The 24,058-nt window shown below is 37.2% G+C and overlaps 1 protein-coding gene across 1 annotated transcript in view; it reads left to right on the top strand.

Annotated features, from left to right (window-relative positions):
* The window catches only part of PLXDC2 (plexin domain containing 2), a 271,382-nt gene that overhangs the window by 119,814 nt on the left and 127,510 nt on the right, over positions 1–24,058 (top strand). Inside the window, exon 2 of the mRNA XM_055709000.1 lies at positions 4,218–4,429. Coding sequence (XP_055564975.1) covers positions 4,218–4,429 — 212 coding nt within the window. The remainder of the gene's footprint in view (positions 1–4,217; positions 4,430–24,058) is intronic.

The raw sequence follows: 24,058 nt of genomic DNA, 5'->3' as shown, positions 1-24,058 counted from the left end.
TTAGCTTTACAGTTTAAAAGCTTGTTTAGTACTTGTTAAAATGCAAGCTAAGGTAGTCAGAAAGCTATTATCTGGATCCATATTGTTTTAGGCAATAGATGCCAAAATCTTTCTGTTTCCTGTGAGCATTTACCAACTGTACAGAAGGAAATATGAAGCACCTGTCTTACATGTGAGCAAAAGTGAGTCTGTCCGTAATTTTCACACATTCCCCTTCCTCAGTCTTCTCTCAAAATATTCTGTGTAGGTCTTTCCAGTTCGTATGAATGATGCCCCTATTCCCTTAAAGCCGTTGGTGGTACTTCTGCTCGATTACATCAGCTATGAAGGGATGAACTGGCCAACTGTGACAAGAGTTTCTTGACTTGCTAACAGTCAGTCATTAACTCCAAGTAATCTCAGAGCAGCGAAAGCTTCTTATAGATTTGTTACCCTTACCCCCACCACACTGCCCTTCTAGCTTTATTCAACACAGGGTTGAAATCTTAAATTTTAACTGAACCCAAGGGGGAAATTAGATGTAGACATAATGATTTTCATAGCTAATTTTATGAAGACTTCAAGGGCAAGTGCTGAAGGATCATGCTAAAACACCAACTTAATTACGTGTTCTTTAGAAAGACCTGTACTCTATTTTTACTATTTCCAAAATACTACAGTACAATATCAGCTAGAGAAACCTTCACACCAAGGTATTTGCATGCCAGTGACAGGACTATATATGTAACACTTTTATGGTTTGCACATAAAAATATCAGGTGAAAACTGTAGTGCCAATTTTAAAAGATTTGAAGGCTTAATGTAGTTCTGAGTCTCTGTTCATACAAGCTGAACAAGTTACTACTCATCTATGTTTGGCAATATTATGATTTTATTATTAATCAGATATCACAGCATTTGGCTGCTTTCCAATTGATTTGGATGTCATGTTCTCCTTCAGTGTTAATTAGGTGCAAGCTCTGAGATCTAGAAGATAAGAGTATATGTAATACTTTGGTACGTTTCCTCTAAAATGCTTTTTATGTGATTTATTAGCTACACAGAGATTCTAACCAGAAATATGAAATAGTTCTAACTTCTAAAGTACTGGAATTTTAGGTCTCTGAATGCTTTTTCTTCATGAGCTGCCTGTGTTTAGAACTCAAAAATTAATTTATCTATCCATCTGATAATATATATATTTGAATTATATTTACATAAAAATAAAACATCCTGTTCAGCTCATTAAAAAAAATATATCTTTTTTTGTCACTCTCTCAGCATAAGAGATCTGTTGGGATAAACCAGAGACATCACGCTAGATCAGAGCTGGACTGGCCAAGCCCCTTCTCTCTCTCTCTCTCTCTCCATCCTCAGTAGCTTAAGGAAGAGGTTTAATGAAGGAGAAAGCCTACATTAAATTTATCTTTTTATTCCCTGAAAACACATCCTGATTTTATCTCACATGGCAGCTTCAGTATCCCCACTGTGCCAGTCCAGGACAATTAACTACTGTAGTGATAACCCTGTTAGAAGCGATCATGGATAATGGTGGAAAAAAACCACATCAAAGTCTAGTTTTAAACTGAAAACGTTATCTGTTCATGCCCTTGATTCTCGCTCCTATTAAATTTAGAATGATCTAATGCATTCTGAAAAACCTTCCTTATGTTGGTATAGCTTGCACCTGTAAAATAATACCTATCAGTGTAATGGCAGTAACAATATGGTTTAGAACATTTTCTATATTGCAAGGGGAAAATCACATAATTAAAACAGTTGAAACAGGATAAAAGTTGTGCACTGACGACATCAAAGATTTCTCTAACGCGGAATGGCCCATGCCAAATTTTGCAGATGCCATGATGCAATTACATTGTAAAAGAAAATTATGGAGAAAAACAGAATTTCCAAGACAGTGGAAATACCCCAACGTGCTTATCTCTCCAGCACTATATTATTATTAGTAGTAGTAAAAGCAGTTTATGTTAGAACACCTTAAAGCTTAGAAACCATGTTCATTCCTAGTCAGGATCCAGGAGAACAAAGTATAATTGCTTTTCTTTACAGCTGAGGCTCAGACTGAGGTGAATAGGATTTAAGACCCTCCCCTAACTTTCACATTTTCTATTTACTAATTTAGGTGATTGCCTCAACATGTTGATCGTTGGCCGTAAAGGGAGTAGGCTGCAGTGGGAGTGCAAAATGACAGTGAATATGCTTTTTGCCTTATGCTCTGAATGTGGGTTTTGAGCCACCAAGGGCAGCCAGGAAACATGCTTCAGAAGGGACAGGGTCCTGCAGACATGTAGCTTTCATCGTGTGGCCTGTGACCCCCATTTGTAGGTGTCTAATGCTGCCTGTGCCTCACAGAAAATGCCGAGTTGTCTTAGTGCCACAGGCTCGGCTGTGGCTGGGGGGCATTGCCTCCATGGATCCAGCCTCAAGTATTGCGTGTAACAGGCAGAAAGTGCCTATCTGCAATTGTATCTGAGAAGTTTGCTGTGTCTGTCAGCTTTCTGATGCCCTTATCCCCCTAACAGCATGGTGAGTGCCTCTGAGCTGAAGCAGCGAGGGCACCTTTGAATAAATTTTGATAAAGACTGTGGAGGAGTAGGTTACTTCATCTGCTGAGCTGTCCCCCTGCATCTGGCAGCTGATTGCCTGATAAAACTGGGAGCACAGTGGCAATTTGTTGAAGTCAAGTGTTGCAAGGCTTTTAGGAAATGCAAGGAAACAGGTTTCAAAATCCACCAATTAAAAGAAGTCTGATTTCTTGGGCTCTGAAGAAAGTTATGGCCCGAGATTTTGCACCTCCGTTAAATTCTGATTTCTCTACCTGACAAAGCACATTCAGCTCATATTAATTTCAATGTGGCTGAAAGTCATCAAATAGCTTAGGAAGTAAGTTTAGTAGAATTTTGGGGAATTTGATAGAAAAATGGAACCACACAGAGCCTAAAGCATATTACAATCTGTTTCTATCCTGTAACTCCGGTCTCTCAAGAACAACGCCTGGCAGATTCTTCTATATCCATGACTCCTATACCTGTTACTGCTATGATGCAGGAAAATCTTACTTCTTATTTAAACCTCCGATAGGTAATTTTCTATTTTGCTGTCTCTTTTGTACCTAGACAACATATGTGATGCTTAGTAAGGACCATGGAAGCGGTGCCTTCCTTTGTTCAGAAGCCAAACAGAAGCAATGGAAACATTTATTTACAAGTCTATTATTTCCCTCACTATTTTTCTTTTACTTTGCCACTTCTCTTGAGAGTTCATTTGGAACCTAACAGTTCTGTCTTTTGAACAAGATCTTCTGCACATGAAAAGCACTGAGCACCCCTCTACTCCTTTTAGACCCAAAGATAGTATGAAAAGCATATCTGATTTTTAGAGCAAAGTATGCAAAATTACCCCCTCTTGATGGTGTTAACTGAAATAAATGAATAAAAAAATACTTTGATTGGCATTTGGATTGGGCAGACTGGCAACTACTGAAGAATTTATGGTTTTGCCTTGGTGATAAATTTACTAGCATTAAAAAGTTGTGAATGAGCATGAATAAAGTGCAAAAGGAATATGTAAAACAGACCATCCAACTGCTCACCCTTTGCAGGGGCTATAGTGGGTATCCGCAGTCTTCACACATCATTTGCATTTATCACTTATACAATGGGACAGCTTTGTTTTTGCACTGGGATGGATATTTATGGATTTTCATGCCTCTCATAATGTTGATTTGCCTTTTACTATGGCTTCCAAGCTTTTCCTACATAAAATCAGTAGCAAAAGCTAAGGCTATATCAGTGTTTCTCTACCTCTTCTACTTTTATTTTGTTAGATGATTAACTGATTTTTTTTGTCTCAGATTTATTTTATTTTGAAAAGTGACATTTATGGGTAGGCAAGTATCAAAGTTACAGAAGTTAGAGGGAAAACTTTTCCCAGACGTAAAATAAGCAGGAAAGTAAAACATTTAGGAGGGAACATGTAGAGGAATCTACAAAACTTAGTCTAAATTCTTGATTTTTATAGAAGTGTAACTGCTATCCTTTTAAATGCTCACATTGTTGTTGTTGTTGTAGGAACTTTATCAGAGATATAAATGGATATTCTATGTTGTTCAAAACATTTTAAAAAATTACTATTCTTAGGCTTTCAATTATGATTACTAAATCAAAGCTCCACTCACTTATTATCTTTTTGGGGTTTGGGTTTTTTTTGTCAAACAGGTGTGTTTTATGAAGTTGTTCCAAGCTTCTCTGGAGTGGAGGAAGATGTGCGAGTGGATTCACATGTAAGCAGCCACAGGTGGAGAAGGCACTCAGAGTCTCTCAAATCAGTTGACACCAACAGAGCCAGTATGGGGCAGGATTCTTCTGAGCCAGGGGGTTTCACGGATCTGTTGCTTGAAGAAGGACATGACAACACCACCCAGATTGAGGTAGAAATTAATTCCATCTATTTTTGTTTAATTAAGTTTGTTATTTTTGGTTCAGGGTAAGTAAAAGTGTTTTGGTGTACTCAGAAATTGATAGGGGAAGAGAACCTCATGGTCTTTGGTTTTGTGACCCTGTCAGCACATGGAAGCCAGCTTTTTCTTCTGTCCTGAGGCTGGATCCTGTCCTTTCTGACTTTTGATGTCTCTTGAAAGTGTCTGTCTCTCTGCTGGAAAACAGTTATGGGAAGTCCCATGTTGTAGCGGTTCTTGCTGGAGAACTGGAAAATAAAGTAGTATTAAAATAAACTTGATTTATTTCTTAGAAGTTGGGGTAAACACCTTAGCTTGTGAGATTTTGCCCGGTCTTCATGGCGAGTGATATCCAGACATGAAGCGGGAAAGGTCCTAGAGAAATGAGAAACTGGAAAAAAACATCAGGTTTATCACTGAAACAATTTACCTATGTTATTTAATTGTTGATCTTCCAGAGAAGAATAATATGGATCAAATCCATCTGCATGAAGTCTTGGGACATTTTCCCTCTGTTTTACAGTTTCATTCAGTCTCTGATTCTTGTTTAAAAAACTTTAACTGCCAGGTTGCCCTCATATGGACATAATATAAATCTAAGTGAGTACCAGTTATGTCTTTAAAGCTGCTTTCAGTTTCAAGTCGTGTAGGGAGAGCAGAAGTTAAACATAATGTTATGTTTTGATTGATTAGTGCAAAATGTCTCCCCCTATGATGATTTCTGGAATTATGCTATTTTATTTTAGTTACATAAGCATACTGGCTGAAATGATTATGTCTTTATATGCAGATAGGTGTTAGTACAATAATTATTGTATCTTTACTGATTATTTTTTTTAAGTATTAGGTTTGGGATTTTCTTATTAATATAATCCACATCCTCTTTTTCAATAAAATATAGCTCGGAATAAGCTACACTTGAGACTTTCTGTCTTTATATTCTGTTTCCAAAGCAACAGTGCTATGTACTTTTCAGTTCTGAGGAGCTCGCTCTGACAGACAAAACAGCTTTCAGATTTTGGGTTGTTATATTACACAATAACAAAAACAAAGCAATATAAACCCCATCTTTAGAGACAATGGTGTCTCTACAGCATGAGTCAAAAACCAGTAATGTTTTCTGAGGTGTGTTTTGTCTTTGTTTTTTAAGCTTCTCAGTTTGCACAGTACTAATTATGTTTCCTCTTGCATAAACATGGAAGTCACTAGTTGGTAAATTATATTTTTGAATTGCATGTTGATTTTATGGTTTGGTTTTTGCCCCCTGTAATCCCCATCTGTTCATACTTATAGCAATTCACTCGGGCACAACGTAGGTCAATCCTGCTTCTAATTATTTCAGCAGGTAAAGTAGAAGATGGCTCAGGTACAGGAAACTTCATGTAGCTGATCTTTCCATTGCTTACCTGTAGATCCCAAAGCAGTGTCTCTGTTCAGTTGAGTTCCAAACTCTTATGAAGCAAAACGGGTCAGAGCTCCCGGTCTAACACTCATGTAACACAATATTCAGAAAAAAAAAAAAATGCTTGCAATGGACATATATAGTATTTTTCCAGGGCCATCTTTCCTGACAGATTAATGGCCTTACAGTGTCCTAACCTCAAAAGTACATCACCCTTTCTGAGTTTTTTAAATTCAGGTTTTGTGTTCTGTCACAGCCTGCTCTTTTCCTAAGGTCTTTCCCAGCACAATAAGATAACTGAGCTGTGGTTTTACACATTATCGGATTCCGTGGTAAATCCCTTCTACAACATGCAGGCATTTTACAAAAAAATACCTTGATGCCTGGCTTTATAGAGGAGGTAAAGTGTACAACAGTGGAAGAATCCATATGTCGCAAAGTCTTCCGCAGCCTGGGAGCTTATCAGTAGTGCTGGAGAGCATATTGATTTTTTTTAAACCCTTCTTTGTGTGTTGCAGTTCTTGTTGAAGAAAATCTAGAGAATGAGTACTACCTGCCACTCATATTTAATGACATTACAGAATTACAACATTCCTCCATCACAGATACTGTTTCTCTCTAAAATATTTCATAGGCTTGTCATGCAAATATGGAAGACTTCTTTTATAGGAAGGCTGACAATGATGAACATATCTTTAATAATGATGAGTTTACTTTCTATCCAGCTTTAAAAGAAAAACAAAAACAAACAAACCCCACTCCCCACCCTCCCAAAAAAACCCTCCAACCAAGGACAAAAGGGAAGGCAGCATGCAGAAATTTCTGCACATTGTTTAAAAATAAATCTAAATATTGTCTGTGTTAACAAATCTATACAGTCATAATGTGGAAAACAATAAAATCAACCTGTTTGGAGCATAGCTTAGTTCTGCTGGCTTTCCTTGATATTTTAAGGTGATGAGATTTTTTCTTTCATGTTTTTCCATTGGAGTTTTTAGGAATTGTTCTGTATCTTCACAGATGCGCTGTGCTGGGTCTCCCATCAGCCCTACAGAGGCTGTTTAACATCAGCTTGAGTGGCACATGAAATTCAGGCCTTCAGGAACAGCTTTAGAAAGTGCATTGTAAATCTATTTATCGTACCTTTTCAATAGCCAGGATGGACCTGCTCCTATGTGTAGGAAAGGTGATAATGGTCAGATTCTCTTTAGAGATGCTCTATCTTGTCCAAGAGCCAGAGCAGTGCAGCCACTAGGGACCCCAGGACGTTTGCTGTCTCTTTTCACATCTGTGCAGTGTGATTCAGGGCAGAACTTGTGCAAAGTGAATTATATATTCAGGTGGTTTTTTTTTTAATAAAGATGTTCTCTGGAAGTGGAACCGCATTGCAGAGACTAGTGAAAGAAGTGGCTGTAGCAATTTGATGTGCAGAACCTTCAGAAACAGGCAGGGCCTTTGGAAGGAGAGGACAAGACCTCCAGCAACACAATGGGACTTGGAGGATAGGAATTTTGTGGTCCACAAGTGCAGTGTTGTGGTAGCACAAATGTGCAAACCTGGAGATGCCAAGAGAAAGGCAAAGAACAGGAAGAACGGTTTTCTGCTGCAAGCCAGATTTTCTAGGCACGTAGCATTTGTGGAGTTTCTGGAGAGCTGATAGCAAGCTGGAGGTTATAGGGTAAAATCAATGTATAATAAATGCTTATCATAAACAGCAAAATAGTATGACAATCTTGAAAATATTCCTCTTTCCCCATAGTTTCATAGAATTATTACAATGTGCCAATTAGGGACTAGAATATTGTAAATTCAAAAAGAGTTCCAAGGATGGAGGTTGGTCCCATTTGCTTTATTTGCTACTGGTGCTTTAGAGCCCAAATAAAGAAGAGGGACAATATCTAAGTCTCTGCGGCCATGCTCCATAAACGGTTTTTTAAGGTTTCTTTCCACCTGCATAACATAGCCAGAGAGAAAGCAAGCACTAAAGCAGGACAGGTGTAAAAAGGGTGAGAGAGATCTCATTTGTACAGATGGGCACAAATGTTACGCTCCTAGAGAAATCCCCAAAGCAGATAGTCTTGGGATGGGTGGAGAAATAGGTTGTCAGCAGTCCAAATCAACTGCAAAGGTCAACCCCAAAAAGACAGTAGAAGCAGTGCAACCGAGGTGGCTTCTTGGCTTCATGGCAAATGAGAGCATCAGGCAGTCTCCCTTTGAAGACAGGGTATCCATGGCTAAGCCATCTTTCTTCCAAAGGGTCACAAAGCCAAACGTGAAAGTCTTCTACCTGGAATAACTTTGGGACTGTCAGAAGCTGATATGTTTCCCTGTAAGCCGGAGGAGAATTTTTTTTTTATTATTATTTATTTTTTTTATTATTTATTTTTTTTTTTAGTTTGGAAGCATCAGAACTGCATCCTATATGCACTAACTGGTGCTCAGGACTGGCCAGTGCAAACACAGCCTCCATGTTCCTGTGGGTGCTAGGGTAAGAGGGGAAACATATACCACACTGTAGTTACAGGGACCTCAGAGATGGGGATTATTGTGGGGCATATTTGAGAAATCAGGTGGGACGTTAAAAAATTAAGTGTAATTTCTATCAACAGTTCTTTCTAGAGAGTTTGTTTCTTAGATTTCTGGGATTTCACAATCTTTTAATTTCCAGTATCGCTTTCCGGTTTTTGTTTTGGTTTGGTGTTTTCCTCCCATTTTTCTTAGGACTCTTCTCTCTGGTCTTGGGGGTTAGGGTTGGTTTTTTCTTTGTTGAATAATCTACCACTTTTATTTATTGTACTCAGGATGTTAAGTGCCTTTTATTTAGAATAAATAGAGCCTAGGAAATGCAATGTATAGGGTGGAATTTGTTGCTGCAAACACTGTAAGACCTTGAAAAAGCAGTGAGTGAAAATATGTCTTAATGAATATGTCTAGATTTTCATGCCGTCTTTCAAGCAAGGAGAAAAATAGAACAAATATACTACCTTTCTTCACATACTCTTAAAAACGAAAGTATGCTCTATAATGACGCACTGTTATTAAGTAAATGAGTATTAATACTGTACAATAAACTCAGATTCACAGTTATGGTATGACCAACCATTCTGTTAACCCCTGAAGCCCTGTAGTGATAAAGGTGGGGAGCAGAGGTTCTTGTTGCCTGTTGCTTTTTTGCATTTACTGGAAAAGGAACTAATCCCTGAAATGTGTCTAGTATGGATGTTGGGTCCCCAGTTTTCACCACTAAGATATCCACAAATGCACTCCTGTTTTGCCACAGTGCTTGCTAATGTAGGCATGGCCACTGAGCACTGAAAGAGGCTGTATAATGCGTTAATATATAATTGTGCCTTGTGCAAATGTAGCAGAATAATTTTTCCATAGTTTAAAAGGTGCGTAATTTTTCAAGTGATATCCTGTGGTTATGGCTATATGGACCTCCAAACAGATGTGATTCTCCTTCTGTATTTATAATTTTTGTCTCTTTATCCCAGATTTCCTGTAAAGCTGTTCCAGCTATAGGCTTTATAGAAGATTTCTAGGCAAGTTGCTTGGTCCTTTGCTTCACCGTTCTCAGTCCCTGATCCTTGTGATTGTACTGTTCACTGGGGGTTAAACAACACTGAAAAGTAAAATATGGAGAGATTGAAATGGAGCAGTTTCTAATATATAGCTTGTGTTGGCATTAGCAGAAGATGACAAACTTTGCAAAATAACTTTGGAACTTATGAATTACTTTCAGATTTGTTGCCACTGTATAGAGATGATACATCAAAACAATAGTCTTTCACAAACTTCAAATATCAAGAAGAAATCCAGCAATAAAATAAGATTAAATCATAGCCAGGCTTGAGCTGAGTGCAGCCATGCTAACACTAAGGTTTTATTGCTTTACACCATGAAAAGAGTAAAATCTATTTTTTAAAGATATAAAGTCTTAGAAAAATGAGTGAGTGCAACTGTAAGACAGAAGTTCGGTAAGAAATGGCATGCTGAGTGTGCTATGTTGAATCAAACTTGACTGTATCTTAACTTCTTCCACCTCTTCCAACATAGTACTTGTGAGCACAGAAAATTGTGGCTATTTCAGTGCAAAACATTTTTTTTCTTCAGTGGTGAAACTGTTCATTTATTCCTGTGGATGTCACTGATATCTCCTGCTGTGTATTGCTTTTAACTAAAATATAATCGCTAACTAAAGACACCCTTCTTTCTTTTTCTTTCCTTTAGTTTTTCTAGATGTTGTCTGAAATGTAAATTTTGGCAATCCCTGTAGCGTAGACCTGAAAAGTGTCTTGCCCCTATCAGAACAACACTGGTGGATTTCCTACTGGCAACAATCTTTTGCTGAATTTTGCATTTTCTCCTGGAGTTTCTGCCTAGAAGAAGTCTTCTCCCTTATCAGTCCCAGTCACTCATTGAAGTGAAGATGTCTGATTCTGACTGACAAAAACAACAGAAGGGATTGAGTTTTACAGCTCTTGGGATTTGAGAGAAATTACTCTCAGCTACTGACAGCAGTGTCAGCATGCCTACTGCTGTGTTCTTACTGCAAGCCTGAGCAAGGAAAAAAATAATGGTTAAGATTAAATTCCACTCAGCTGGACAAATAATAAGGCAGTCCTGCAATTACTGCTCTAACACACTGTATTAAAAGTAGAAAAACTTACCCATGCATAACTGAAGCCTGAAAACTAAACGATATCGTAGTGGTGGTGTGAGCTGTCAGTTTGGCCAAGCCTTCCTCTGTTCTGCACACACACCCCCCCAATACTTTAATGCCGGTTTCATCTGTAGGACTTGAAAATAAGCAGCAGTGTTACTAGTGCTGTATTCTGAAATCATGGTCACTCCAAGTTACTGAGAAGAATGTTCTACATTTGAGAAAAAATCCTTATTATCAAATAGTTTAACGAGTATTTCTGTTCTCTTTCCTCATTCCAAGCTATGGAGAGACACGCTTTACTTCTAAAGTCTGTTTCCTGATGAGCCATCTTTCACAGGCTTTAATTACCTGTGTAGAGTAGCTTGCCAGTTTAGCTTTTGAATTTGTAGTTCGAATATTTTGCTGAAATAGTGTTTGTATCTTCCTTTCCTTTTTGGTGATCCTCAACAACGCAAGAGTGAACTTCACGGACATTGATATACTTATTCAGTGTAATAAAATTGGGGATACTATTGATCTCTGCATCAGGACAGAATTATTTTTTGGTGAATAGTCACATTTTAATGTGGATTGTAAAGTACCAAAGTAATGCATATTCAGTACAAAGGTTTAACCACGATATAGGCTTTTTTTTTATTTTAAATTTGACATGTCAGTGGGGAGGAATGAAGCTTTGCAGAGCAAAGGTTTGTCAATGGACTTGGCTGATTCTTTAGAGAGCAAAAGAGCAATAGTTCTGCCCTGAAGTCTGCGTTTTCAAAAAGCCATGTGAAAAAAAACAAACTCAAAACTTAAAAAAAAAAACAAAACAAAACACAAAAACCCCAAAAGGAATAATCAGTTTTATCTTTGATATGTGAATTGTATTGTTGCTTCATTTGAGGGGCAGATCCTAGTCTATATTGTTGAGCTCAAATAACATTGAACCCTTGCCTAAAAGAAGGGAAATGGCAAATTTTGTTTTAAGATCATTTTAAGTTCCAAGTGAAGAATTTCACTTTAACTGATCTAATTACATAGCTGCAGCTTACCTGACCTACTTGCAACTTTTGTTATGATACAGATTTTGCATTCATTCTTATTTTTAATTTTAGGGAAGTAGAGTTGTTTCTGTTTGCATTTAATAATTTTTTAAATTATATTTTTATTATTAATTACTAATCATATATATTAAATATATATATATTAAATATCATGTGATATTTGGTGTACTCAAAGGATTCATTCGAGACAGGGAGGGGAAATTTGGTCTTCTGTAGGCTTGCAAATATTTTTCTCAATCTTAGGTTAACCTTTGGTCATCTAGTATAGCCCTGGTATCTCCAGGGCTAAAACTACTGTGACTAAAAAATTGTGGGTTTACAGTTGAAGGTAGTATTACATCAGGCTTTCTGCCATTTCATACCCATCTTATGTTGCCTTAGACCATTTCACGTTCAGCTCTATCTAAAACAGTTGTCTCGCTGATTTTAAGCCAGTATAACTTAAGCCCAGAAGTCTCTTTTCGGGTGGGTTCTGTTCAGGGCTCTGATGTTTCTGTAATGTCCTAGAGGATCAAACAAATATGCCATATGATTCCTTCTCTACTGAACATCGTTGAACTGTGAAACCTTTGGAGTTCATTGATGCTGAATGTTGCAGATGCCAAAATTTACAAAACCAGACAAGTTCATGGAATAGAAATTTGTCAAGGATTATTAAACAGAACGGAAGGTTCTGAAGAGCAGATCACTGGCACGGCAAAATCAGGGAACTGCCAGTTTGCCCGGGGTCCTTTACTCTTCCTGGGCATCATTCTTAGTTCTGGGGACCAGACTAATAATGTTTGGCATGATTGCATCTGTTCTTGTGCTCTCATTGGTATCCACTCACTAAATTAGGTTAAACACCACTGTACTATTTTCATGGTTAGAAGCTTGAACGTTACAACAGAGATTTAGGGTGTACTGGAGGAACAGTCTTGGGATATGCTGGAGTTGCACTGACACCATCGTGGATGTATCTTTTTGCTTTTCTGTGTAGCAGAATATTTAGATGTCATATTTTTGTTGTAAGAGCACTAAAATTTGCTGTTAAATGATACAGTAATTGAAGACTAAGATGTATAGGATTTTCTTGCATAGGTTTTAAAAAGCCTTTATTATGCTGTTTTCAAAAAAGGTTGTTATTGCTATTTTTAAACTGTTTTATTCACAGTTTTTAAGAGTTTATTTTAGAAAATTACCTTGTTATTTGGAGATGATGGAGATGGAGAATGTAATTTATGTTCAGAAAAATCAAGTCTCCTTTTTTCAAACTGAGTCAAGGGGAATAAAACGTTCCTTACTTCTTCGTGTGATGTTATGAAAGTGTGTGAACTTTCTCAAAAAGCAAGCTACTTCAGATGACATCCTAAGTCAAATCAAAATTTCTGTAAATTATTACTAAATCCAGTATTTAACTGATGATTTTTAGTAAGTCAGGAAGACCCAGAAAGTGAATTAATCTGTAAGCAGCACAGATCACATCCTAGTCCTGTACTTCTATTGAATCACACCAAACAGTGTCACCTGCAACTACAATTAGAATCTTGGACAATCATTCATTTACTCACTTTCTTTCAGCTTGTCCAGCTGAGTTTTCCACCAGCGATGTCACGCTTTCTAGCTGGCCAGCAGACTGATCTATCACTGTCTTGTTTTCTTTCAGGCTTTTGGTTGCAAAATGGTAAACTAGACAAAAGCCTCATATATTCTTCTATATTGAATTTCTTAATTGCTTACTTAAATCAAGGTCATCTTGACACTTGCACTAGGCCTGCTACAGTCTTCAGCTGGACTGAATTCATTGCCAGCTCTGCAGTGAGCCTGTCAATGTTTCCATGATTGCTAATCTAAACTCAAGGGGTGACGGTTTTGCTAATAACTTGGGTATAGCTGAAAAAGAAAAAGGCGAAGGCTAGAGGCGAGATTAATTCTCTATTTCCTTTAAACTTAAGGGGTGGAAGGCAGGGAAGGAAAGAATTTTTTTAAAAAAAAAGTTTCTCCACTCCTAAGTAAGGGAATTCACAGTTCTCCATGGTAATCCTGAGTTCATTTCCACATGCTTGGCTATGTTGGCACACAAGGCATTTAATTTAATATGCTGATAATAATGAATTTCTGTAGCAAGGAAGGAGACAGGGGATTCAGAATTTAATGGAATCTGCCTTTGAATTTTCTTGATAATAATATTTTATGTTTCCATATCCCTCTTCATCTCCAGGTTCCTAAAGCACATTGCAATTATTCCACAAAGCTGAACTCATGACTGAAAAGAGCTATGAGCAGTATCAACAACAGACCCTGTACTTTCTTTCTGAATTATTTGTCATACATTCCTTAGCCCTTTTTTGCAGAAGTTCACTGAAAATAGATTAAGTTTGTGAAAGCTGAATACTAGTGTGGCAGTGAAGGCTGGGAGGTTGGGAAGGTCTCCTTTGCAGTCATTTCCTTTCTGGCTCTCCTCACCATGTTCATCTGGAGACTCGTATTGATTTGGTCATGCAAAAAGCAGAGGACGATGTTAGTTTCAACCCGTGCAGAACAGCCCTAGTTAATTTAACAGCATGCAGCAAGTTGTGTATAGCTGGTTGGAGCAGGGTGTGAGGGTGAATATATTACTGAGTTGTTAGTGCAGAGGAATTTGGGTAGGTAAGTAGAAAGTTGTTACGCTAAGCCACATAATTCCAGTTTGGATAACAGCAGTCCTTAGGGATAGGTTTTCAAAGCCATAGGAATTCTGCTGACATTGATGGATTACTCTGTGCCACTCTGAAAATCTTTCATGTTTTTGTAATATGTGAGAGTCGATTATCCCTTATCCCAAAACTGTAACAACTTGTCATGTAAGCAGATGGGTACATCATTTCAGATTTGGTCAGACACTTCCTTTGACTGTGTGTAAATTTAGTAATTATAACTTGAGAGCTTTAAGCATTTATCAGAGAGACAATGGCCTGTCTTCATTGTGATTACGTGAATTATGCAAACTTTTCAAAGAGAATAATAAATGGGGCCAAAGCTCAAAATTCATATCAAGAGGGGGATCAGAGTTAAGAGAGTTCCATTTTTAAAATGTGCATTTGTCCTTCCAAAAATTCCAGCTTAATGCTGTCAACTGCTGAAGAAAATGGTGATGAAACACTCTTAATGTTGGAAGTATTTCAGACACAGTACAGAAATTGATAAGTAATGAAAATAATAGGGGTTTTTTTGTTGTCATTCTTCAGTAAAATTGGCATGCATTCATGTATAGCATGTCTAGCTTTCCACAGACCATCATTAATAAAGCAGGATGTTTATTTCTAGAACACAAATGGAGATTTTGGAGAGTTTGCAACAAATTGCAGTGTGAATAACAAGAAGAATAAACCCAAACAAACAAAACCAAAAAAACCACTAAAACCCAGCAAACTTTCACATATTCACCAGACTTTTTAGTGGCACGATATTTAACAGAAGTAGAGAGATGTGACAAGGTTACTAGAGTTTTGCTTCATGCTTTTGTGTCAAGCTGCGTGACTTTTCACAAATTACTATTAATTTTTTTTAAATAAATGAAAGCGTGACTCTAAGAATACTCTTTCTGTAGCCTTAGCAACAGAAGTAGGAAAGGGGAGAAATTGCAGATGGAAATTCTGTCTGTCTGATCTCATATAGGTGGAACAGTAAAATGTCATGAGGGATGAAATGCCATGATCTCTTGAAGGTATTCCCTTTTTGCTCCACTACAGACAGCAAAGTAAGCAGCTTTCTCAGGTTCTTCCTGCCTCAGGCAAAGTGTGAATGCCTCTTTCCTGGTGTGTGAGAAGAAAAGTGCCTTATGGTGCTAAAATAGGCATAATCTGGCTCCAAAGTGCTAGGCTGTTTAGCCGTTCACAGGAGTGGGCCAACAGTGTGGCTGCTATGCATCAGCAGGCTGGTGGGTGCTCCTTTAGGGGGTATAACTGACTGGCTGGCACAGGGGTTTATGGCAAGTTTGGTGGGGGCATTTGGAACACCTCCCTTCAGTAGTTATAAGCAAAGGCACCAAATGTCTCTATGTCTAGAAAACAAACCCCGAATGCTTACAGGTGAACAACTGATGACTATATAGTTGACAGCAACTTATTTCTGAGAATTTCATTTTGTTAAAAAAGTAATTCATGTGCTATACAGCTGGACTACAGTTATAGTAATGTAAGTGACAAAAGGGTTTGTTTGGTTTTTTTGATAAAAATGGAGATAGAACATTTGATGCTATCAGTTAGTCATTAGCAGTGCATGAAATGTTGATTTTTCCTATATTAGTATTATCTTCATGACACATCAGGCATATTACGCCACCTCAGAAATCAAGGTAATTTCTTAAATACATTGCAGAGGTTTTGTTTCTTACATAAAGATTCAATTAAGGGTAGTACGCATCTGTATATTGCACTAATGATGTATGTGAATTTATATAAAATACTAGGCTACTGTGATTGCTATGAAAGGCTGGAGTCTGTATGAGTGATTTGCCTTTTTAGTTAATATTGAAATCAAAGGTGAAATTCAGCCTCTCAATTTGGATACCTAAATATAGGTGCATGTGTGGGGTAGATGAGGTATGTGCAAGTCATTGTATGTGAGGTAGTGTCCTGTCATAGGTGGTGGAAATTTAAGGTGAAATTCAGTTGCCTAATTGTAGGCGTCTGGCATTGTTTTGGGCACTTGGTTATACTGAATGGTCCGTTGCTCCTCCTTTAAAATAGGAGTCTGCTATAGGTCCTGGATCGTATCTGCATTCGTGAATGGTCCTGGGTTCCTCCTGTGCTTAGGCAATTACATCTCCTCCATGGTCAGTATAGGCAGTGCAGTCAAGGTGTGCATTGTTTGCTCTAAAGCGGCCCTGAAAGCTTGCTGAGCTGGCAGACCTTCGTTGACAGCATTTACTAGGTCTGTGGTTCTGGTAATGAGTGCTTAGAACCCTGCTCAGCTAACTATTTGATAATCTAAATCTGAAGTGAAAATGATGGGGGTTTTTGGTTTTATTTTTTTTAATTAACAGATACACCAACAAATTATATCAGTGTCAGGCAAAATAAAATGGCCCAATTCTGGTCAGAGTTAAAATGCAGAGGTTTAGGCATAAGTAAAATCTCATGTCTTCATCTTTCACTGTTTTTCAGTGCTTAGGAGGGGTTATACGTGTTTGCCATCACTATTTTTGCTTTAAATTGTGAAAAGACACCTTTCAAGTTGCCTTGTGTTTTATCTTCTACTGTCATGCATTCAGCTGAAAGCAAAAACAGAAAATACAAGTTTATGAAGCTTTTCCACTTTGAATCACTCTACTCTTAAAAAACAACATATATGTGGAAATTATACACAAGGAAAAAAAATAACATCTATCAAAAAGAAAATAACATGTTTAATTTTGAAATATTTGAGAATATTGAATCAACTGGACACTGGGTTAGTTTGAAGGCAGTAGTGCTTCTCAGAGACAGCACAGTAAAGATACTTAGCATCTTGACCTTGTCTGAGCAATTGCAAAGTGCTTGGAGTATCCGTTCTGAAAAGAACAGGAGTGCAGATGCTGCAGAAAGCTTGTTTTGAGCCTGATGTTATGCAGAGGGAGTGACTTGGAGGTGCCTGTCTAGTCAATGTGTACATCATCAAGCATATCAATTAAATACGGTGTCTTACAGTTGTGGCACTTATATTAGAGAGCTCTCGAGGGATTTATTTATTTTTCTGAGCATGACCGCTCAAAGCATTTCTGTGACAAGTCCTTAAGAAATGTGGCTGGTTAGAACAGTTTGTTAAAATTGTACATAGCATTGTTTTCACTATTCTTGTATAGAATATCTTGACTGAACTCCTGTTACAGATGTGTGTGGAAAAATACATCTGAACAAAGCAAAATGTGTACATTTTTTCCAAAGCAAAGAGCAAGCTTTCCAAAAAGCATTAGAAATTGGGACTACAGCTCAACCACTATAATCACTACTATCTTTCTAAGACATGAATGGTAATTTTGAAATTTTGGATACTGATTATTGATTTTGGCCAGTCCTGTGTTTTAGTAACTAAAAATTTAAGTGTGCTGTATGTATGTGAGAGCTAAACTAGAAAGCGCTCTGATTAAATAGACTACCACGTTTGGTTGCTATCTGTTTAAACTGAGCATTCTCTAGAGAAGCAATGATGATGCAGTTTGTCCTTCAATGCTCAGGCTCTGTGATGAGCATTGCTGTTGTGTGGCTATATGCTGAACAGCACACAGCTGAACTGTGCAGTGTGGCATTGGCAAAGGCTGGTGCTCAGTGAGGTGAGCATAAGATACCTTTAAAAGCTTCAAATTAGGCTTTATTCCTACAGGTAAAAAGCTACTGCATTAACAAACTCATGTTCCTGACTGTATCGACTTCATATCTGTTGTACGTGTTCTTACAACTGATTGCCCTATAGTTTCAGCTGTGAGCCCTGATAGATCCCTGAGACAGTATTTGCTGCTCAGGAATTGCAGCACACACCAGTGAGTGTGGAGGCAGCTTCCAGCAATGTCCTACATAAAGCTCTGATCAACTGGAAACTATACTTTCTAATATTAACTTAATTCTCCAGATCTGTAACAATTTTCATCCTGACTCAAATTTGCCATTTTCTCTCCTCATGTGAGGCCTTGGGGCTGTGGGGTCTTGGTTGTCTGTTTTCCTCTTGTCTCTTTCTATAGAGAAGGGACAAAGAAAGGAAAATGGCTTCTGAATATATACTGAAGGAAGAAATAGGCTACAGAGAATCTAAAATTACCCTAGTACCTGGATTTAAATAAAGAAATAAATAAATATAAAATTAAACTGAACTTAGGGGGAGTTAAAAATTGCACGTGTGGCTTTAAGTATGTCAAAGTATATACACTCAGAAATACACTGTCAATTATACTCCTCACAGGAAGTGAATTTTTAAAAGATAATGACAAAATTATTTATGGTCTTATCTGCAGTCGTGAACCCCTAAGAACGGGGCTGGTAACAGGTACACGGGGTCATAACCACTGATGCTCTGCAGTTTACACCTGGCAGTGTTTCTTTATGTTTACAGTCATTTTTACAGTTTCAGTTTTATAAAGACTTTAGTCATTTTTACATATCTAAAAATGAGAAAATAAATTCTATACGTTTCATATTTACACCAAAATCAAATTGTTGCTAGATGTTTTCATGGTAATTTTATTGCAATGGTTCCTATTGTTTTCTTTTAGTGGAGAGGATGCTCCAGAGCAGTTAATAAAGGTTTATTTTGAGAATGTCATTTCTCAAACTTCTGCTCCAGCAAATCAGGAACAAAACTGCATAATAAATATTTCCCTACTGTAATTGGGTTTTGAGTGACATGGTGATTTGGCTTTTTTTCCTCTCAAGTAAAGCACTGCAGAGTCTTTTGCTCCTTTGAAGCTTGTCTCTTACGACAAGACAGTCCAGGGGGCTTTATAAGACCGTTGTAATGACCCCTAAATAGGCTGACAGTTTTATAGCAGTCCCCAAGAGGGGCTTCCTTTCAAAAGTGGCTGCATAGCATGAAAATGCAGTGCCTCCACATTGACTTTTCACAAGGCCAGAAAGACTAAATGGCTTTTTGGATTAATAACAGGTTTATGGCATCCTTCTCTGCCAGACTGTCTGTCAGAGTCTGTGACTCTCCGTTACAGGTGCTGTCAGGCACTCAGAAAAGTGCGGTTCAAAAACCTGGGAGTTTAAGATGTTGTAGAGCCGCGTAAAGCTGTGTGTGTACATAGGAGCAAGAGCTGTGTGTTAAATGCTTTTATTTCATCCCAGTTGATGACATCATTTACTATTTACAGTAACAAACTCCAGGTGCAAATCTGTGAGATTCTGGGCAAAGTGACTTCCACACTGGTCCTAGTGAAAACCTGAGTCTGAGGACTCTTGCACACAGACACGCTTTCAGGACTCTGCAGAGCACTCGTGTCCCCTTTTCTTGCAGAAAACAACATGAGATAAAGTTCTTAATCTCAATATGAGATTAAGATAATTTCTTAATTATCTTACTATATTTAATATTCTTATTAAAATAATCTTTAAAATATAGATATAGAAAAATATAGTATTATAAATATATTTTAAAAATATAAAAATAATAATTAGAAATTCTTAATCTTAAAAAAATAATTGTCACACAGACAAAGGTTTTTCTCTTTTGTTAGACTGGGTTCCCCTCATTCATATAGACATGATATTAGCTGTGCAATAAGGATTTTTCTAAGGCTTGTGTAATTAACAGTGATGTTTGCAGGTTCTGGTGACTGTTGATGTAGAATATGTATGCTATGTCTATGTATATATATATATACACGTATTTCCTAACTTCTTCCCACATTAGATATTTAAAAAAAAAAAAGGGAAAAAAACAACCTACCAACCCCATCCCACCCCCCAAAAGAAACAGATTGTAGCTTTGCCTTTGTGAAAGCAGTGAGGCAGTTTTGTAAACTGTATGGATCTCTTTTAAGGAAACATACAGAACAAAAGCTTTTGTTAAGAAATTGAATAGCAGAGAGGAGGTTATCCTTAATGCAAAGCACTTTATGAAATGAAATAGGTACTTCTAACAATCGAGCTTCCAAAGCAGCAACCGCTATATGTATCCTCTTCAAGACTTTCATGTGGTATGTAGGTAGTTAGTGTGTAGCTTATCTACTGAAATTAGAGCTGTCACGTTTTGAGAGGCCAGTTCAAATTAAGCATTCCTTGGGGTTCTTCAGTTATCAGATCCTATAAAACTGTAAAATTGCATCATAATATTGGTATAATTACAATTGCAGTAGTCTCTGTTAGAATGCAGTTATATGGCTTTTTTCCCTTTTTTTTTGTGTGTGTGTCTTTCCCCATTCTCTCTGACCTTAATCTTCTCATTAGGACCCCGTTCCAGGATAGAAGAGATGAGACAGTATGATAAAAGATCTTCTGCTAATGGCCGTTGGACTGGGGGTGTTCTCCATGTACCCTTGCCACCCTTCCCCCAGTCTCAGTCAGTGCCTGCCTAAAGAAGACTCAAATAAATGAGGAAATTAAATTGCAACACCATGCACACATGCTTCCTGTTCTCTGGTGATGCAGAGTGTGACCGTGTGTCTCTCTTGCCCCTTCTCAGTGCCCAAGCACATGCCAGCTGGAAGAAGGTTTCCATCAGCTGCAATGCAGAGCTAGCTCAAGTCCTGCATGAGCTGTCATTTCTGTTCTCCCCCTTGTGCTGCTTTTAGCTGGTGGATACTAATAATGTTCAAAATCCAAGAGCAATTTTCTAACAAAACCCTGAAACATTTCAGAAGTCAATTTTAGCTGTGTTTCACTGACAGGATAAGCAGAGAGAGCGTAAGAGAGTAACAAGCATTAAGTGAGATTGGGTAAGAGTGCAAATAAGTTTTGAGGAAGCTGGTTTTGTTATATATGTGCAGGGCCATCTTGTTGCCGGCTTATTTTAATAGAAACAGTGTTCTTTTTTCTTCTGCAAAATGAAATGTCAGAACTGCTTTTCTTCATTAGGGAAATACTATTAATTGCTGCCTTATTTCCTTTCTCTAAATTTCCCTTGAAGTATTTTATTATTATCTTTATTTTCTTCCTGAAAAGTGATCTATTTTAAAATATATAACTGGCTGTTTTCTCCTTCCAGTGTTTCCACTTCATTCTACAAATTCAGCTTTTAGAATGCATAGTTGTCTGATTAATTTCATAGGCTATTCATCTGTAAATGCTCATATTCAGAGTTAAAGGTGACTTTCTGAATTTAGTATTTGGTGATGAGTTTCAGCACTAATTTTTGCAGCAAATACCAGCAACACTTTCAGATAATTCAAAAATTTCATAAAATTTCGATAATTTGGGCAGTTTATTAATGCATTTTGTTAAAAATCGGATATGAGACCTTCCTTTTATAGTGATAAAATGAGTCATTTATGAAGTCTAACTCTGTATCCTTGATAGCTTCAAAGTTTGTTGTGGTGTCATCTCAATGAAAGTCTGAAAATGCAAGTTCAATAGATAGGATATTTAAAGGGACAACAGTTGTTAAATTAAATGAGTCTAATTTTTGTCTGTTGCAGCTGGCAATAACTCATGACACTTAATCACAGATATTTGAAGATAAGGAGCCTTTGCTTGCTTGCTTGATTTCCCGCCCCCCCCCCCCCCCGTCAGTCATGGCACGAACAGTCTCCCAGGACTGGGAGAAGGCAACCAAAACTTAGGCCACCAAAATGTAACTGCCATCTGGCTGGCTGATCAGTATAACAATGGAAAATCATTATTGATTTGCTTTGCGAATGTCTGTCTTCTTTCAACTGCAGAGGAACTAAGAGTTTTCTTATAGCATACGGTTGTGCAACAGAGCTCATTTCTGGATGCCAGTTCCTTTTCTTCTGGCTGAAATTCCTACTTTTTTTTTCAGTTACAGCCTTACAGGTAGAGACATAAATAGATACATGTGTGTATATATATATATGGCAAAACTTCTCATTCAGTACTGTCTGTAGTTTGAATCCAATTGGATCCAGTATTTAAAAGCAAAATATTCATGCAGTTGGATTCAACAGAGACTCTTATTCTTAACCTAAATCTTGTTTGATAATATCCTGTCTCCAAAACATTTACAGTATCTTTCAGTTTATGCTAAAGAAAAAAATGTAACAGGAAGATAATTAAATCTGAATAGTCCCATGCTTACATATGTGATTGTATCATTGTTGAATCATGATGTCTTATTTCATTGAGAGGGAATTTTATTGTTTCATGTCTGTTTTGGTACTATTTTCATGTACATCTTTGGCCAGAATCCCAGTTAGTAATATGAAAGCATTTCAGAGGCATAATGTAGTTGTTACTTTTAAATATCACACATAGTTACTTTATGCTATCTTGATTGCAGCAGCTCACCTCACACATTTGAAGCCTTAATCTGTTACCTGTTAAGGGACAGCAGTTACTGAGGAAATAAATATGCGGTGTTTGGACTGTATTTGGGAGTATCTGTGTATGTAACACATGGAATGGATGTTCAGTCACTTAATTTGATAAATACTGCACACCGAGAATTTAAAGAAGGCTTAATCCTCCCTTGTGCTGAGCTTTCATGAATAGTGCACGCATTCAGCTTTCCTGAGAAAATTCATTTGCGGTTAGAAAAGTATGGGAATATATTCAAGGTGTCATCAGACAATATCCCTTGTGAAAACTGTGAGAAATTAATTTTCTTTACAACCTGCAATAAAATGGCCACTCAGCACTGAAGACTGCCACGGATTAAAAATAACTTATTTCCCCAAAAAGAAAAAATTATGAAAGTAGTTCTAATAAATACTCTTTTTATACTCACAAAGGTTGCCAACAGTAATCCTTATAGCTGGTGTGAACAATCTGGAAAAATCCTTTGCTTAAAAGCTATACTTCTCAATAGAAGAGAGGTGCTTCCAACTTAAGATATATGCAGTATTTGGATAGAACTGTATATCTAGAGAAGCCGCAGGAAAAAATGTTCATATCCCCAAAATACCCGCAAAAAGGTAAAGAAAAATGTAGTAGTGATGGGTATGTTGTCTGCTTTCTCTGCATGTTCTTTCATTTGGTAACATGCTTCTATGTCATTAAAAGGAACTGAAAAGTTTGTTTCTCTTCATACTTGTATGTATATATAATTCTAGCTGTATTCAGTATTCTACATTTGTGTCATATACTTATTAAAATTATTTTCATAATTCAGTATCAGTAGTTTGCATGCAAATTCAGTGTAATTTTTGAAGTATTTTTCCATCTTCTTATGCATATAGTACCTGTAGATGTTAGAGTGTATCATGAAACGGGTGCAATCAACCAAAGCCCATAAACAGGTCTGTCAGAATGAAAACTCATAGGCATCTTGATACCAATAAAATGTTTCTCTGTGGCTGGGAAATATATGGAAGACTCCAACAATTTAATTTCCATGGTAATGCATGTTAAAAACTGTGAAGGCAGTGACTTGGACTACAAGTATGGATCCAAAGCTTAGAAAAAGCTCCTGAGCTGCTCAGGCCAACTATAGTAGTTAGCTGTGTGTTCTTTATTTTAGTCATATTGTAAATTTAAAGGTAGGATTTTTTAAAAAAAATAAGATGTAAGAGACAAATATTTAATAGTCCATTCATAAAATACATATGCTGAAGGTTATGAAGCTTTTCCAAAGAGCAAGAGGAATTCTGTTTTTTTCTTGTCATCCAAGTAGAAATGAATTTGTTTCGTTCTAGAAGTATCTAAGGTTATTTAACCTGAATTAAAACAGTAAATGAGACTTTTTTTTTTACTTTTTTTTCTCAAAAAACTTGGTAATTGCATATACACGATTAATTCCCTCACACACTGACAAAATATGTTGAGCTGAAGGCTATAACTCAAGTGTTTGATTTACAAGATGTATGATGAGCCTGCTTTAAGCACAGATCAAGATACCATTCAAAGCATTCTTACAGAGCAACCAACCAGGCTCAGTATCAGAGC

Source organism: Falco cherrug, chromosome 4, assembly GCF_023634085.1.
Source record: "Falco cherrug isolate bFalChe1 chromosome 4, bFalChe1.pri, whole genome shotgun sequence".
In the NCBI taxonomy this organism is placed as follows: domain Eukaryota; kingdom Metazoa; phylum Chordata; class Aves; order Falconiformes; family Falconidae; genus Falco; species Falco cherrug.
Note: the sequence above shows the minus strand (reverse complement) of the source record. Positions and strands in the feature narration are given on the sequence as shown.